The sequence below is a fragment of the Chelon labrosus genome, assembly GCF_963514085.1.
Source record: "Chelon labrosus genome assembly, chromosome: 13".
NCBI lineage: Eukaryota > Metazoa > Chordata > Actinopteri > Mugiliformes > Mugilidae > Chelon > Chelon labrosus.
The window spans coordinates 10,027,777-10,045,068 of NC_140346.1; the positions used below are offsets into that span (position 1 = coordinate 10,027,777).

General features: G+C 46.1%; 1 protein-coding gene across 2 annotated transcripts in view; it reads right to left on the reverse strand.

Moving 5' to 3' along the window:
• epha4l (eph receptor A4, like) overlaps positions 1-17,292 on the reverse strand; it is a 51,453-nt gene that overhangs the window by 14,618 nt on the left and 19,543 nt on the right. For both annotated transcript variants that reach the window (XM_084558779.1, XM_084558778.1), the window contains exons 4-8: positions 14,254-14,409; positions 7,685-8,020; positions 2,286-2,410; positions 2,006-2,165; positions 610-721 (exon numbers count right to left, since the gene is read on the reverse strand). In XM_084558779.1, coding sequence (XP_084414905.1) covers positions 610-721; positions 2,006-2,165; positions 2,286-2,410; positions 7,685-8,020; positions 14,254-14,409 — 889 coding nt within the window. The remainder of the gene's footprint in view (positions 1-609; positions 722-2,005; positions 2,166-2,285; positions 2,411-7,684; positions 8,021-14,253; positions 14,410-17,292) is intronic.

Below are 17,292 nucleotides of genomic sequence, written 5' to 3' on the forward strand. Positions count from 1 at the left end.
CCCATCTGCATGTAATCCCATCTGTGTGACGGCGCTTTGTCCCGCTCGCTGGTTAACACCCTGAGATTGGGTCACTGCAAATCCACCTGATGCCTCTCTGTCTCACTCTCTCTGTATTCGATCTCCTACTTTTCATTGCTCGCTTATCTCATTGTCCACCCTCCTGCCGCTCTGCCTCTTTTTCTTTTTTTTTTTTTTTTGTCCACTCTCTCTCATTCTCTTCAAGGCAGTCAGCAAAGCGCAGCGGGGGAAAATAACTAGCGGCCAGGATTACAGCCACTAGCTGAGAGATAGGAGGGAGGGGGGCGGGGGGGGGGGAGGGGTGGATGCAGGGGACAGGGAGCGAGGGGTCGCTGATTGCATCTCTTCAGCTGTCGGAGCTGTCAATCATGTCTCCGGTGTGGCGAGTCATCACTCATCCGACGTGAGAGAGCTGCAATAGCTGTCTGGCTCAATATGAGTGTGTGTGTGTGTGTGTGTGTGTATATTTTCAAGTCATCTCCTGACAGCTACTTTCCCCGGCACTAACCAAGACATCCCTCATCTTGGAGGGAAGAGGGAGAGACAGAAAGCAGAAGAGGCAGAGGAGGGGAGAGGGATAGAGCTCACCTTCGGCTGATGACGAAAGCGCTGATGAGGATGATGAGGAGGACCACGCTGCCCACCACAGACACCAGCAGCACCGTGGAGTTGGCCCCATCACCAATAATGGGAGCTGGGACTGTGGGAAAGAGAAGTAGCAGGAGATAGAGGAAAGGGAAAGAGAAAGAAAGAAGAGAAAGGGAGGTCGAGACGGAGACAAAGAGCAAAGTCAATATAATTATGCACCGTCCAGTCATCACGCATGAAAGAGCTTGTGTACATTCTGTTTGTCAAAGTTACCGATCTCCCTCCCACTTCCTCCCCACGTCTCCTTTCCTCTGTCAGCACACAACGTTTGTTCCCTCTGCCTCCATTTTACAATTCAGCCCATAAAGTCTACTGTTTCGCATGCTTCATTGAGAGACAATGACAACCCATTAGGATGTGTGCTTGACCGTGTCATTATCATGCGCTGCTGTCCCCATCTGCATTACAAAGGGGACACCTGTGCTTGCAGTGCATCTCTGCAACCCCCTGCGTCATGGCTAGTAGCTAACAATACGTGGAGCAATATCTGCTAGATGAAATCTGAAAGTTTTTATTTCTGGCCAGATAAAGTCAAGTTAAATTTGTTTTTCTGTGCAATGTCACAGCTTCACAGTCCGTTCAACGTATGAGAGCATCTTCCCTTGGACCCTTGGTTTGGATAAAGAGGGATGCCTCAAGAGTAAAGGGTAGACCAACAACCATTTTGCATAGATTGTTCATACATATTAATATGGTCACTTGAAATCCATTTCCTTAGCATTCAGTTTTTCCCATTAGATATATTTTGTAACGGCTTGTTTTCTGTAGGCGGTCAGTTCCATCAAATGGAAATCTGTGGGCAACGGTGGAATCTCAGCTGGGATGTAAAATGCAGCTCTGTGGGTCTGAACATGTTCTGGCTGCACTGCATGACATCCTAATGACTGACCCACTGGTGGGTCAACGGCTTTCAAGAGGCTAATTTGAATTTGTGATCGGAGTCCACCCACGTAGGCACTGGGACTGTTGTTGTCTTGGAGTTTTAATGTGATTTGGAGTCTCTGAGTTGATCGAGTCCAGCTAGTGAGAAGCTAGAAGTAGCTATCAGCAGCTTCCAACTTAAAATGTAAGAAATAGTATCATTCGTCAAAAACCTGTGTAGCTTCAACCTGCCTGTTGAGATTCATGCTCCTAGACTTGAAAAATGGAATGTATATATGCTGCCAGTCACCTAGTTTGATAAATGACTCTACAATGAAAGACACAAACTCATAAAAGATGTTATCACTGTAAGATTTTACCGAAACTGCCATGAGAGAGCTGCCAGAGAGCCTCTCTGACTGATAGCACTGATATCATCAGACAAGCTGAGCAGAGGTGAGGCGGTTAAACTCACCAGAGTTGGTCATGAACTCAAACGGGCCACTGAACTCCCCGTATCCGGCCGCCGTGCGTGCGCGCACATGGAACACGTAAGAGGTGAGTGGGGTGAGGCCCTTGATGTCGGTGTTCCTGGATGAGGTTTTTATGATTCTGTAGCTTCTTTCATTCTGGTCCTGGGGAAGAAAGAAAGTCACTCAGAGAGACTACACTACACAGTGATTCAGATGCTGCTTTCGTCTTTTTTTTGTTGAATGTTTTTCCAGCAGTAACCAAAAGCCCTGGGAAACCCTCACCTTCTCGTAGTACTTGACCTCATACTCCAGTATGACTCCATTGGCTCTGTCTGGTGGCTGCCAGGCCAACGAGATGGTGTGCCTTGTGATATCCTTCGCCTGGATGGAAGACACTGGAGAGGGAGCTAAGAGAGATGATCAAAGAAAGAGAAAAAAAGAAGAAAAATGTTTAGCCTGCTGCTTTCCCGACATTCTTCATGTTGTTTTTCAGCCTTGGAGACATCAAGTCTGTTTTAAGCTGCTCTTCTAAATCCCCCGGTCTTTACACCCGCTGAGAAAGTCAAACAGCAAGCCAGGCCACAAGGCAATCACTAACATTTGTTTTTGAACTTGGATTCAATCCAAAATGAGAGGCGTTACGGAAATGTATGGCCATATAGTGGAATTGCTGATGCTAGAGTGTATGGCAATACTGTTTCTCAGCTAATGGTTGGCATCGGAGTTCTCCTCTACTGAGACTGGCATCTTAGGCACATTTTTTTTTGCAGGTCACCCTGGAAACCGTACATCGCTACAAAGTCTCGTCAAAAGAGACTTGAAATGAGCTCAACACCTTTGCCTTTTGTGTCTTCAAGAGAGCAAATCAATTGGTTTTCATTAAAAGCGCCAGCGCCGGCGCACGATTTTATCTGAAGGCCGTTTTGCCGCAGCTGATAATGAGGCCATATTTCAAGCAGCAACATTATCTGCGTTCAGACGCTTTAACATGTGAAGGTTAAAGCACAGATAATGGCTTACGCTCCGTCCCCTCCCTCCAGTGTGCCACCACCGCACAAATCAAACCTCTATCTTCTGGGAGTGTGACAACACGAAAATTGGGTCATACACACTCGGCACGTTACAAAGAGAAATCCATAGGCCTAAGAGAGATACTGTTGTAAACAGAGACACAATCATGTGCACACTGTTTCAAGCTGGCGAGAAGATATGACAGGTGGAATCATGGACCAGTCGACGGAAAAGTACATAAATGAACCTACAACCCCAGAGACAACAAGATATAGGACACAAATGCACACACAGATAAAGAGGCACATCTCCGGTGCGTTGGGGGTTCTAGCGTCAGCAAAGTTCCTGTAGGAGCATGAAACACCTTTTAGATTTACATAAGTACCCTCAACAACCAAACAACTTTCCTGATCTATTCTCTGTGGAGCCACAGCAATGAAACACATACACAAAGAAAAAAAAACACTTATGCCCAGGTAGCCTTTCTTCATGGCATCTGCTCTTATGAGTTCATGAGGAGTGAATCTTTGACCTCTGCTCTTCAGTGATTACTGTAACCTTACTCGCTCCGGGCCATCTGCCTTTTAAAAAATTACAGTGGGATGATTAATGAGGGGTTCGCGGTCCACCGATTATGATTGGATTATCTATGACATTATATACATTCTCATCACTTTGACCGGGGGCTCCAGGGAGCCTAGCCTTGAAGCTAACGCTAACAAAACCCCTCTTTTAACTGGGGATTGAGTTCAAACGGGCCTGGAATTCAAGCACCAGCCGCGGATTGAGTTTCGCCAGGGGGAAGAAGCGGCAGAGGGTTTGTGATTGGTGGGGGCTGAGATGGAGATGGAGTGGGATGGTATTGCAGACATCCATTGGTAAATAGATTAACCCAAGGCTGTGTCATCCTGTTGGCCTAATGTGTTGCGTCTCCGTTAAACAATTAGATGGCGGCCATTTGCATCCCTCCGATCAATCTTGGTCTGCAGCAGGAGCCAATTTGAGGGCCCTCCTGGGGCTGACTGAGGATGCTCCGACTCAGAAAAAAAAAAAAACCCAGAGGGTCATGGGCCTTCATTCCCCAGAGGTAATCCACACATCCATCTTTCCCCCAAAGATGACAGATATGGCAATTTAATCGCATTTGGCTGCTCTTGTTGCGTTTTTATTTTTCCCTCAACTAATGTGAGGATAAAGATGAGTGATTTTCTGATTGGTCCCTTCCCGGGTTCATTACATGACACAGCCCAGACACAGAAGAGATCCAACAAGGTCAAGTTTTATAACTTATTAAAGATAAATTAGACTGATGAATGTCTAAAGAGCAAACTGATACAGAGATAAATATTAAAGATTATCAAACCACGTGCGCACACATTTCACATAGCTGACGCAAGACTAAACTTGAGATGTCTATCCTGAAAAGAGAAATGATCCACCTGAGGCTGCGATTTAGGAAGACCATGCCAGACTTGCTGGCACCTCAGTGGATGAATTTAAATATGTGGGGCAGATCTGTAATTTTCTTACTGCCTCCTGAACGCGTGGGCTAAAAACGCGGTTGGAATAATAAGTGTCAGACGCAATGAATATTCAGATCTCGTTTTATAATTGAGCTCTCCAAAAAAACTCTTTCACAGCCTCCAACACATGTACACACACACACACACACGGACATATCGAGCAACACAAAGAACCTCATTACACAAGCAGAAAGGTAGAAAAACACACAGAAAAGCATACACCTAGTTCTATTATCTCACACAGACACCAAAAAACTCAATCACACCAGTCACGCCGGAAATTGTAATGAATAAAATCCTGGCAGAGCCACATAGAATTCAGGATTTGGTTTGAAAAATCACCCTCCCAGGAGGATGGTTGAGGTTTTGCGGCATTTTTTATTTTAGTTTTGAGGTTTTATCTCTGCTTGCTTGTCGTGTGAGCGGGTTTGTCTTCGCGAGCACGTTCATCGCAAAGCATTTGTGCTGCGAGGAGCATCGGCGATCGGCACGAACATTTGCGCGAACATGCGGCCGGCTACAGTTTGACATTAAAAGAGACAGGGGCCGGGGTTTTTGCATGTGGTTGCCAGATTGGAGCCTGGTTGCCAGATTGGAGTCGGTCAATTTTGCTGCCGCCCAGGAAAAATAGTCGAGCAGGGAGCCGTTTTTCAGGGTGTTGATGAAATGGCTCCCGATTACAAGATCCTCCCCCTCCCCGATCCCCTCCACCTACAGAGTCTGCTTCCATCTCCCCGAACACATTTCCACATGTATGTCGGCCCGGTTTGCCAGAGAGATGGAAACTCACACTCATGTGCGCTGACAGACGTGCCCACACACACACACAGACGCGCAGACACACACACTCAGACACACAATCTCTTATGCACTAATTCACTTTTAGTCACATAAGCCTGCCAAGGATTTTGTGTCAAGACATAAACACCTCTCTCCCCGACTCTCTTTCCCTTTTTTCTCACACATACACACAAAGTGCTTGATCCCATAAAAGGGGAGAAAACATCCATTTACAGCCAGGGGTCAGTTCAAAGCTTGGACATCTCACCCCTCTCCCCTCCTTCTCCACATGCAGCCCGGGTGAAAGGGTTACACCCCGGCTGATTTACGACAGTGGGATTGTTCATGGCGACACATGGAATCCGACCTCCTCATGCACACACACAGACGCACATGCCTGGTCACAGACGTGATCAACAATACTCCCGTCTTACTTTTTTGTCTGGCAGCATTTATTTTTTCTGTTTTCCCCCCTTTTTCTATCTTTCTCTCACGCACAGATACATAAGCACTCCTCCCTTCCAACCTGCCCGCCTCACTTCTGCCTCACTAGCCGAAATTTGAACTTTCATAAGCAGGCAGTTGCGGGGGTGTCTTTGCCAGAGCACTTATAAATCCTAATAAATCTATGATAATAAATGCGTAATCCACGGTGTCTGGATGAGGGGAGGCGATACAGAGAGAGGGACAGCCACAGATGACTGGCTGGATTACCAGCGGCTGAAACCAGAGCTTCCAAAGCCCCTACCGAGCATTAGCAGGAAGAAATCCAATCAGTCTGGAGCTATTCTCTTTAACACGCACCCACACACGCAGACACACACACACACACACACACGATGAGACTGTTGTTTGAGACTGTTTGAGAGGTGAATGCAGACCCATCCATGAGCGTCGTGTCTCTGTGACACAATTATTTTACTTTTAGCCGCGCACATGTGCAAACGATGAAGCCTCCAGCTGCAGCGTCATATAACTAATCCTGGGGAACACTTGTGAAACATGCACCAGCGACGAGCCAAAGGCAACATCATCTATATCTTACAACTTCGAGTCAGCAGATTAGCCTCGAGCAACCTCAGGGGGGACGTCGCTGGGCTCGCGTGTCGTGTCTACGTCTTTGTGTGCATCCATTTCTGAAAGCGCGCGCTTTGGAGTTTGGTGCGACCGTGCTGGCTTACTATCGCGAGCCCTCGGCCTGGACTCCAGGGCGTGCTCCATTACAGCTCCCACACATGCCTGTCTGGCAGGACTCACAGCTCTCCCACAGGCAGCACATCCATTCATCTCTATCTTCCTGACCCCAGCTGATAAATCAAGCCACTGTGTCCTTAAATTGCCAGTCCAACTCCTATTCAAGATATTCGCCTTTCCCATGGACGGAAATTAGTGGAAAAAAAAACGACACAAAAAGGCACTTAGCTTACCACCCAAGAGCAGGGCAGTAAAAAAAGACCGAGGTAATGATCGGCTATAAGCAGAAGAGAGAAGGGAGGGATGAAGAGAAAGGACCATGGCCGTAAAAATCCATTTGCACAACAACTGGTTACAAAATGGCTAAATGACGAGACAACGGGAGGCTTTGAACGCACCCCTGGGCTAGAGGGCTCTCCTCCAGCTCTGAAGGAGAGGCCGTATTCATTGGCGCATTCTACGAGAATAATTACACGTGCGTACACAAATAACACACAGCCTGGCGGCGTTTGTAATGAAGCCTCCACAGATCAATACAACTCATCTAATTCATTAGCGAGGGAGCTAAATATAGCACGGTGCCCCTATCTTCAGCCTAGGCTCCACATGCCTAATTATGCAAAACTCCAGTGAAATATTGCAGAAAATCATTTCCCACTGCAGAGAATCCATCCTCCTCCCCGGTAATCACCCAGCCTTCAGACAAATTATTCACAACTTTAATAAACATGTTTTGACACGCAGGTTGCCCCCCCTCCCCACAAAAAAAGCACTTCAAGCATTGAGTGTAACAAAACCTGTGCTCTGCATAAAACATAAGCTGAGACACACTGGATACATGCGCTCTCACTCAGAGAAGTCAAGAAAATAATAATAGCGCAGGAAAGAGAATTAAATCACAGACATTCCTAAGATATGAAAATACGTCGCTAAACAGCAACTTTCAAGATAAATCCACAGTAATATGTATTGTAACTAGTTGAATATACTGTGCACTGAGAATGGGTTCAAGAATCCCAATAAATCACACAAATGGACACCTGCAAACCAATCAGGGATGCCCTTTTTCAATGTCATGGTCATGGAGGCAAGTTACATTTCTTTTTAATCACCTATCTTTACTTTTCTCTACCTAGTGCCAAGATTCACTCAGTTCATCAGTGGTCGTCTTACCGGCCTGGTTGGTGGTGACGGTCACCGACACGGCCTGCTCCGGTCCGGGGCTCTGAGGCGAGACTCCGTTCACCGCCCACACCTCGAAGGTGTAGTTGGTGTGGGCCTGCAGCTCGTTGATGGACACCCTGGTTCCCTTCAGGCTCAGCTGCTGGGGGCTGAAGTGGATGCCGTTACCGCAGGGCTGACAGCGCCGGCCGTCTGGCCCGCAGCGCTTGCAGACCACGTTGTACGTCAAATCCTGGCGCCCTCCCGAGCTCCGGGGCGCGCTCCACTCCAGGTTCACAGAGGTCTCGTTCACGTTGGAGATGAGGTGGACAGGCGCCGAGGGAGGGCCTGAGGAGGAGGAGGGGGAGAGAGGGAAGAGTGGATGCTGTTAGCGGGGGCGGTTAGGTTCGACAGCACTGAGCCAAATGCTAAGCATGGACAGAGTCACGATGATATTTACTTGTGGTTACTGTAAGGAAGACTTTACAACTGTGATCACATTAAACAGTTTTCATTGTTTAAGTGCTATCTTTTGATGAATTCTTCCTTAGTCTCCTGTAGAAAATTCAGAATCTTAAGTAACATCCAATAGGCAAACACAGTTATTTCAGATGCATAAATCAGCTGGAAGATCTGATCCCACTGCTGTCAATGTGGCTTAATGGTACCCACTCAATAACTTTGGACAAAGTTTGCTTTGGATCCTGTTTTGTTGCCAGACCTACACACTGCAGTTATATATCGGAGCAGATATGTGACACAAACTTCCCAACGCATCAATCCTAATTTACATGTCAGCTCGGTTGTAATTAATGTGTTTTTTTGGAGGGCCTTCAAACATAAGCAGCGTTAATTGACTTAACTCTCCTGTACTCTCTCTTTCCTGTGTCCCCGTCTCTCTTTTTCTCTCTCTGTCTCCCTCTCTCTGACTAATGAACCGCACGCGAGCGGGCTGCGGGGATCGATGCGGGGTGAAATATGAAAGCCAGTCGGTCCACAGACGAATCATTTCACATCGGAAATTAATTATCAGTGTTATTTTTGGAGGAGCAGAGTGGCAATGAGTGATTTCACAGAGATGCAGGGAGCAGCAGAGGGGGCAGCGTGTAGGAGTGTGTGTGCGCGGTCGCCCGAGGAGGAAGAAGTGCTCTTTTCTGCACAAGTGGGAGCCGTATTAATGGAGGCGACGACCAAGTAGTGTTTTTTTTTTTTTTGTGACACTCGAAGACGCTCATGAAGTATGTGTATGGACTGGACTCACGTAACATGCCAGCATAAGCCTGGCAGATAGCGGTGAATGAGCAAATGCTGAAGAGAAGCCGAAGCTGTAAGAGATGGACAAGGACAGACGGAGAAGACAAACACCGTCTGTTCATCCAGAAAGCAGAAAGCCACTGATTAGTATGGAAGGAGGAAGTCTGGATAGATGGATAGAGGGAGGGAGGGAGGGAGGGAGGGGGGAGAAGTGCATGGTGGCATGAGAGGAAAGGATGTCTGTTTAACTGCACAGGACACAAGCTTTGAGATTAAAGGATACCAGGCAGACTGCTAACATTAGCATCACTCAACATCCCCTTACCAAGTGCAGCCTTCGATTAAAATCTATTAATAAATTCCCATTAAAAATGATGATAAAGAACTCACTCACCCCCCTTTTTCCCCCCTGCTTTTTCTTCTCCTCACCCACTTTTCCTCTCTTATTCATTCACCTCATCCCCATTTTGCTTCTCAGACAATGGGAAGTAGTTACAGATGGAGGTTCTAAATTAAGGTGCCTCCACAAACCTTCATTATAATAGTGCCTTTGTCAGTGTGCTCGGTTTAACTAACCGCTACGCCCTTTACACTAACGCTTGACGGTGTGGTGTCTGATACTAGGCTGTTATCTGGCCTTCACGGGCCATAAATTTCATCGGACAAAGGTGATAGACAAGACTTTGGCAAAGAAAGCTTAAAGAATCAAAGCCGAAACTGGACATTTTGGGCAGTTTTATTAACCCATTTCTCAAAACTAAAGTCTACAACATTAGAAACACTGCACACGTTGTTTTTATATGTATTAAACAAAGGAAATATAATGTGTGAACGAATGAGCTGTCAACAGAGGCATGCAGTCTCCCTGTGATTTCAGTCTTTATGCTAAGCCAAACTAGCTCTGTCTTGGCCCCGGCTTCATGTTTGAAGATCAAAAATGCTAACACACTAAGCTCTGGGGGAAGAGTGTGTGCACTTGCAGGTGTGAGTATGATCACCCCACAAAGATTATTTAGTTTGTTTATTGCTATGACAAACATGGCAGCAGCACAATCTAACTTTATGGCTGTCTTAAACACATTCCAACGTATGAGCGTACCTCCCTGCCTCATACACGCACACACAGACAAAAAAAAACTACCTTTGGCTGTACCTGTCGCTCTCCCAGAATGCACCACTGGGAGCAAGGGAGAGTGGGAGAGCCGTCGGCTGTGACTGACACCCGGTAATTAATCCTGGGAGAGAGAGCGGCAGGGGGAGACGGGAGCGCAACGCTCACGCAACCTTCATACGACGTTAGCTCAACATGGCCTTAAAATTCACACCCCTCAAGGGAGGAATCCAGGGGGAGACGTTGAAAGTTTTCTCCTGAAGAAAGTTGGTTTCTTTTTCCCTCCTCTCCTTTTTCGTCCATTTACGGCCTCGCAATTTGCTCAGAGTCTTATTTCTGTCTTTCCTGTTGCTCCTTTGCTTCCAGACCCCCCCCACCACCCGCCCTCTTTTAATCTGTCTTTCTCATTTTTCCTCCACTCCCATCCTCCATCTTTCTCCTTCCTCCTTCCTCAACCCCTCTCTCCTTCTGTCTCTTTCGATCAGTAATTGTTCTCCAAGTGTTGCACAGGGCCGAGTTAGAGAGCCGGCTAAATTGGCCAGAGCATCGACCCCGCTATTACCATCCGGCTGGGATTCATTCAATGAACCCCTTGAGTCCTACCCGCTCTGCGTTCATTCCTCACCCCGTCCCTCCCTCTTCCTCCACAAAACCGCCACTAAGAAAACTGGGGGAAAATCTGAGAAACACATCAAGGGCCAACAGAAACCCCAAAATGGAGAACACTCCCTCTATATAACCTGAACAACAGTGGAGCAACCAGATCCCACGGGTGTCTGTCCCTGGTCCTCATTACTGCCCTGTGGTAGATGTATGTGTGTATTTATACTCACCCACAATTATTCAATTATTTTTAAGGTGCATTTTATATTTTAATACTGTATACTAAACTGAGTTTGCCTTTTGGCTGTTCTATCAATAGATGAATGTAAATATCAGCTTATGAAGTATTTTGATGATAAAAACAGTTTGATCTGTGTAGAACAGCCTGTGGACCTCGGTGGGCAAGAAAATTTAGTTTGCACAGAAAATCAAAGAAGAAGAAACAAGTATAAATAAACTGAACACCAGCAGCAAAGGAAAGTTCCCAAGAGCAATGGAAGTAAGCATCAAAAAAAATCCCAAAAGAAAAACAACAAAATGAAAAATAAAAAGGCTCTAAAAGCAAATAAAATCTCCAGTATTCTGTGTTTTTTAAAAAGCGATACAGCTCATTTGTCCTGCCAGGTTCCTCAGGCACCAGTTGATCCAAAGCGTGGGAGGAAAACGATTGGATTGACTTGTGTTTCTAATCTGGAAAGCAAGTGTTTCGATCAAATGTAGCACGCATTAACAGGCGATCAAAAGAACAATCGCTGCAAATGAGCAAAGATGCGAGCCGGGCGCTGACAGCCAGGATGCAGCAGGAGTGACGGTTTTGCACACGGACAGTCGCACAGTGATGGAATTACACAACATCCAGTTTTAATCATCAGCTTGCATCGCTAGACCGCGAGCTAAGAGAGGGGAAAAGCGTTTTCAATTACCCGCACACACACACACACACACACACACACACACACACACACACACACACACACACACACACACAGGCATGCTCCCCAATTACCAGAGATGCTGGCTCTTTCCCAGCCTGACCTTCAGCAAGGCAAACGGGGAAATGAATTTAAGAGGCTTTTTTTTTTCTCTTCATCTGCTCTGTTCGTGACTCTGAGTGGGTTTCAAGAAAAAGAGAGAGAGGGAGAGAATGAAAACAAAATGTGGACGAGGGATGGATGTGTGAGTGACAGTTGTAATTACAGAGCTCTAACGTGTGGGTGAGAAGTTAAAAAAAAAAAGGAAGAGAAAAAGAAATGCACAAGGAAGGAAAACAGCAGTCGACAGACAAGGTGAGAGTTCAGAGATCAAATGTTGACCGCCTGACGAGGCGGGGCAAGGGTCGCTGAGAGAGTCGGGCTAATGTTCAAGAGGAGCTCGCGGTGCAGCCGAGACGGCAGAGCGCAGTCCTGTAAAATCAGCCAAGTAATGAGCTCCGACTGCTGTTGCCCGCAGCAGCCGTTGTGAAATGTCGTGCTGACTAACAAGACAATGGGGATGACCTCCCAGCTCATCCATTAAAAGTGGGTTAGTAATGCAGCGTGTAAGTGATGAGGGCAAACACTGAGGGGATGGGAGGGCTTGGTAGCCCTTTTTTTTTTTTTAACTTTCATTTATTCATATTTGAGCATTTATCAATATTTCATAAAACCACAACAAGCACCACAGCTCGAGCAGTATTAGAAGCAGGTGGAATTATGAATAAGAATCCCAAATGTGTGGTGAAAAATCAAAGTTTTGAAATATAATTTGCAGCATGAATGCTTCATAATCAGCCGCACAATTATTATTTTTCTCGTGTTGTTTTCCCGTTTAATTTCTATTCCAGGAAGCTGACCGCCCTGGTGGAGCTTGTTTTCTGAAAAAAAAAATGACATGCTTCAAAGTGTCCTCTGGCAAGATGAAATGCAGAATAGCTTTTGAATGTGTTTTTACATGAAATCCATTCATAAATGACTTTAAACCAGTTTGACTGCAAATATATTTATATGATTTACTGTGAATTTGTCAAATAATAAAGAGGATGATGTTTTTTTAGCGTTTAATAACTGACACGTCCTCAAAACTTCAGAGACAAACATGGCCACCAAAATTTCCTCGAGTTCCATGTGATTTAGTTTAGTGTAAGAAAACACATATTGAAAAGATAGACAATCAGATAGTCTGCATGTTAAACTGGCTTGAATTATTTAATTCTTTGTCAAATTCGCTTGGCAATGCAGGCGCCCCGGTGATGATTCCTGGCAGAGTGGACCTTTACTGTAAGCCATACTCTTGCTCTCCTTCCTCACATTTGCAGTCTCTCTCTTCTGTAACTTTTTTCTGAAGTCGATTTTTTCGAAGGACGCTGTTGCCGTTCCATTATGCTCATTATTCTCCAAGTCTATTTTCTATTGTCCAAGAAAACATTTTTTGATGGCAGTTGGAAAATCAGCACACAACTCAGCAGGAATCTGCACCAAAGACGTGGCCAAATCTGAACAGTTTTAGATTCGGAAAATATTCCACAACAAAGCACAGTTTACGATCTTGCACAGACACCATACTACAGGGGAATAATTAGTGAAGTGTGAGGGAGGGTCGGAGTTCAAATGCTCGTCTGATTCACTGGACTGTTTTCGCTGAGCGATGGATCCACAGGACCTTGACGGAGTGGCGAGCCAGCTATGAGCTAAGCAACTTAACAGATGTTTTGGTTGTTAAAATTGCTTTATGACACACACTCACTCATACACAAACGTCTGTCATGTGAAAGTATGAATCTTGCTATTTTCCTGGGAAATGAGAGCGCGGGGATTTGTGTGCTATGTGGTTTCTTTCTGTTTTCTCTTTGTTTGTGTACATTTCTACCAGTATGAAGTCCCAGTTTCATGACTCAGAGAGGGAAAGAGGGCTAAAAAAAAGGAAAGAATATCATTAGGCGGCAGGACTGTTAGCAATATTTGTTATCGCTGTTCAGATGAGTCAGGGGATAGGGATTGGCAGAATAAGAATCACCCAGAGTTGACTCATACAGCCAAGTGGAGGAAAGTAAAAACGCACACTGAGAAATATATCACTGAACACCTTCCTTCAGCTAGATGTATTCCTGTATTTAGTTCCTTGTTCTTTCTCTTCGGCACCACAGCCCTCTATCTCTTTTGCAACATCTTACACATACATCTTCGGCTTTCCATCCGCCCGTGCATTTTCCCACCTTTTTCATCACCTCCCCCAAACATTTTTATATCTATTTGTCTCCGCTTTGCAGTGCCTGCGTGGAAAACTGAATCTGGGATGCAGTGGTTTATACCCTCATTAGTTCTGTGTCACCATGACGGATCACTAAGTACCACTTGGAATCAAAAGACACCTATTAAACCAGCAGCCGCCTGCTTTATGTTTGCACAGAGCGATTGTCTCTGTGTGTGTGAGGGGGTAATTCAGGCTGACGCTGAATGAGAGAGGGCAAGAGAGAAGCGAAGGCGGTCGCTCTGTGTACGTCGCTTACTAGCAAAGTACACTGCATGCTCATCTTACGCAGTTTAAGAATCACCGTGAACCACAGCCCATAGGGGTTTAGTGGTAGCATAACTGTGTGTCGTGCGTTGCTACGGCACATGCGGGTAGGTGTACTTACGGGTGCAGGGCATGGACGCCGGGTCAGTTTCAGAGCGGAAGTATCCCTTGTCGCAGGCGCAGGAGGTGGAGCCCTCCCTGACGGAGTAACTGTGGAGTGGACACTTGGAACAAGAGCCATCGGTGGCCAGAGCTCGGTAGTAACCAATCTTACAGGCTGAAAGAAAAGAAGAACACAGGGGAGGGTGGGTTTAGTTCGATAGTGTATTGCTTTAACATTCAACATATATAACACACTGGAAGACAATTTTCTAGAGTCAAGACTGAGCCTGCAGCCAAGGCAGCGGATCTGGGCTGCACTGTAGTTTGGCATACCGATGCTTTTAATTACATGCTGATGTCAACATGGACATACATGGCATCTATAACTGATGGTTGTGTCATTTCTTTACTTCAGTTACTCAGGGTGTTACCCAATACGTTAGGAGACGCAAAGGAAGTTTCTTTAGAGCCTTGTCTGGGCCTCCTGCTGGCGCTATGGATACACACTAAAGAAAGCCATTACAGTCATCCTCTAGGAACCATATAGAACTGTACTAGACTGTCTGACAGTCCATCTTAAAGATGCTGAAATATTTTAGTTAGAACCTAAGTGGTTGTCTGACCCATCAACAGACAGACCCACCTATGTGAAGTGAAGCCTAGAGGAAGCACTGATAAGGTTGATAGAAGTGGTTGTCTTAGGCTTTGGTAACAAGAGATGTTGCCATAGCATGGCACTTTACGTCTTTGTTTTTTCAAGTGGAAGAGAAGAAGACAATACTGTGTTTTTTCCCCCCATTTCATCAAATTAGAAGCTGGAAAACAATATGTTGTAGAGAAATTAATTCTCCCGCCAATCCCTTTTCCCTCCGTCTTCATTTTCCGTCTGCAGCGATTTTCCCTTGTTCACCTTTCGCACGAAATCTGTGTTGCATTATCAAAAACAACAGAACCTAGCTAAAGGGAGCTATTTCCTCCGACAAAAAGAGAAGATCATGTAACCTCCTCTTGTCTTTCTCACAAATTTAAGATACGCTCTGTTGGCAGGACTCGGAGCCGCAATGAAATCGGAGCCATTGGCATTTCAGACCATTTAACAAACAAATGCCACCACGCTTGGCACACCAGGAGCTCTGTCACTCTCGCAGGGCTGTTTTCACTCAGCTTGGGCAAACACACACCCACACACACACACCTCAGCCTGAAATGGTAACCTAAGTGACACTTTTCCTACTTTTGGCGACAGTGCTCGCCTTTCTTTTGACTGACAGTTTGATTGGGGGGCTCGTCTTTCAAGGAGTTTCTCCTCCATCTATCCGTTTCTATAATGGCTGGGGAAGCCTAGCAGGGTTATATTTCAGCCCCTGAGCACTGAACCAGAAGAGGGGGACAATAGAACAATTCTCTGCGAGGTGCAGTGCAGACAGTCGCAACACCGATTGGACCAAATAACCTGTCAGTCAGTGAGGCGGCACGGTGGTATGGCGGCCAGTTGGTGGTTTGAGTGTGCATGAAAGTGTGTGTGTGTCCCGGTCTGTCTTGTTATGATGTGAAATGACCCACTGAAGACAGATGTGTAAATTCATACCCAATATAAATGACATAATTACACACTTATACTGTAAGGTCTGCAGGCATAAAGCAATCCCGCCAAACGTACACACAAATAGAGACTGTCTTCAAAAGCACATACACAACCAAGTTTGCAAAGTACATTTGAAAGCCATGGATCTCAATTCCGCAGTCATAAATCCTTCAGTGAATTCTGCATGCTGACACATAAACAAACTCCCACATGTGTTCACCATACTAAAAATCAAATCAGCGCCTATCCACGTACACCGCAGCACGGAGGAAGTCTGTCCTCCAACAAAAACACACATACCACCAAGCAGCCCACATGCTCACACATACAAACAGCAGAGGAAATCCACAAACCCCCTAAAAGATTGGGAAATCCCTCTCTTGGAAGTGTAATATAGTCAGGCTCTTTGCCCCTTAGCCTCTCCTCTGTAGCAGCTGGATTAGCGTAGTGTAGCGTTAACCGAGCCAGGCTAGCTGGTACCTGCTGAGCCTTTCTTTGCCCATTCCCACTCACTCAATCAGGGCTTAATCCCTGTCGCTTCACTCGCTAACATTAAGCTAAGGGCCTCATTGATTGTTGCCTGCAGGGGTGCGTGAAGCCTTCATTTCTTTTCTTCGCAGTTGCAAAAAAAAAAAAAGAGGAGAGATTAGTCAGGAGCCACTTTGTGTTATCTCTCTATCTTTAAAGCAATCTTTCAGCGCCCGCTCTCATCACTGGAAACAGAAGGACCCTGGGATTTGTGGGTATTGTTCAAGAGGTTGTGACCGCTTCAGGTGACAGAACACAAAGTTGATGTCAGGGTTTGTACATGTGCGCTGACCAGGAAAGCGCCTGGAGTTGAGAGGGGGGTCAACCAGCTGTTTGAGATGGTGCCCCCATGCTAAAAGCTGGAGGGAGAGTTAATTGAGCCCCATGCTTCACAGCCTTTTGGCCTGAGCCTCTTTAAGGTCTAAAGACAGCCTAAGAGCAGGCTACCTCAAACTGTGCACGGTTGATTAGTTTTTTTTCTCTCGCCCATCAATTATTAAGCCGTCCCAGGCTCACCCCACTGGGCTGTCCCAGCACCGAAACCCTGTTTGCCATAGACATGCTGTGGCATCTTCATCTGCGGTTCGAAACTTGGGATTTCAGGGCTTGCATTTCAAAATGGGATGTCAACACATGAGGTCTTGTTTATAGCAACGACTGCCCTGCAGAAGGGAACGGGGCTGAGGAAAAAAAAAGAGAGGCCGATATCCAAGTAAAGCTGGGGAATTTGCTTCCTATTAGGAGTGTGATTGTGTGTGTGTGTGAAGGAAGAGACCACAAGTAGTGGGTGGTCCAGGAGGCCGTGGCTTCAGAGAGGAATCTCCCTTAAGTCTTGCTGGATTTATCACTCTCCGGGCCAGCCGTGGCAAACGTAGACGCGAATACAGACACACATGAACACATGTGTATTTAGTTTTTATGGGATCTGAGCTGGGAAGCCCTAGT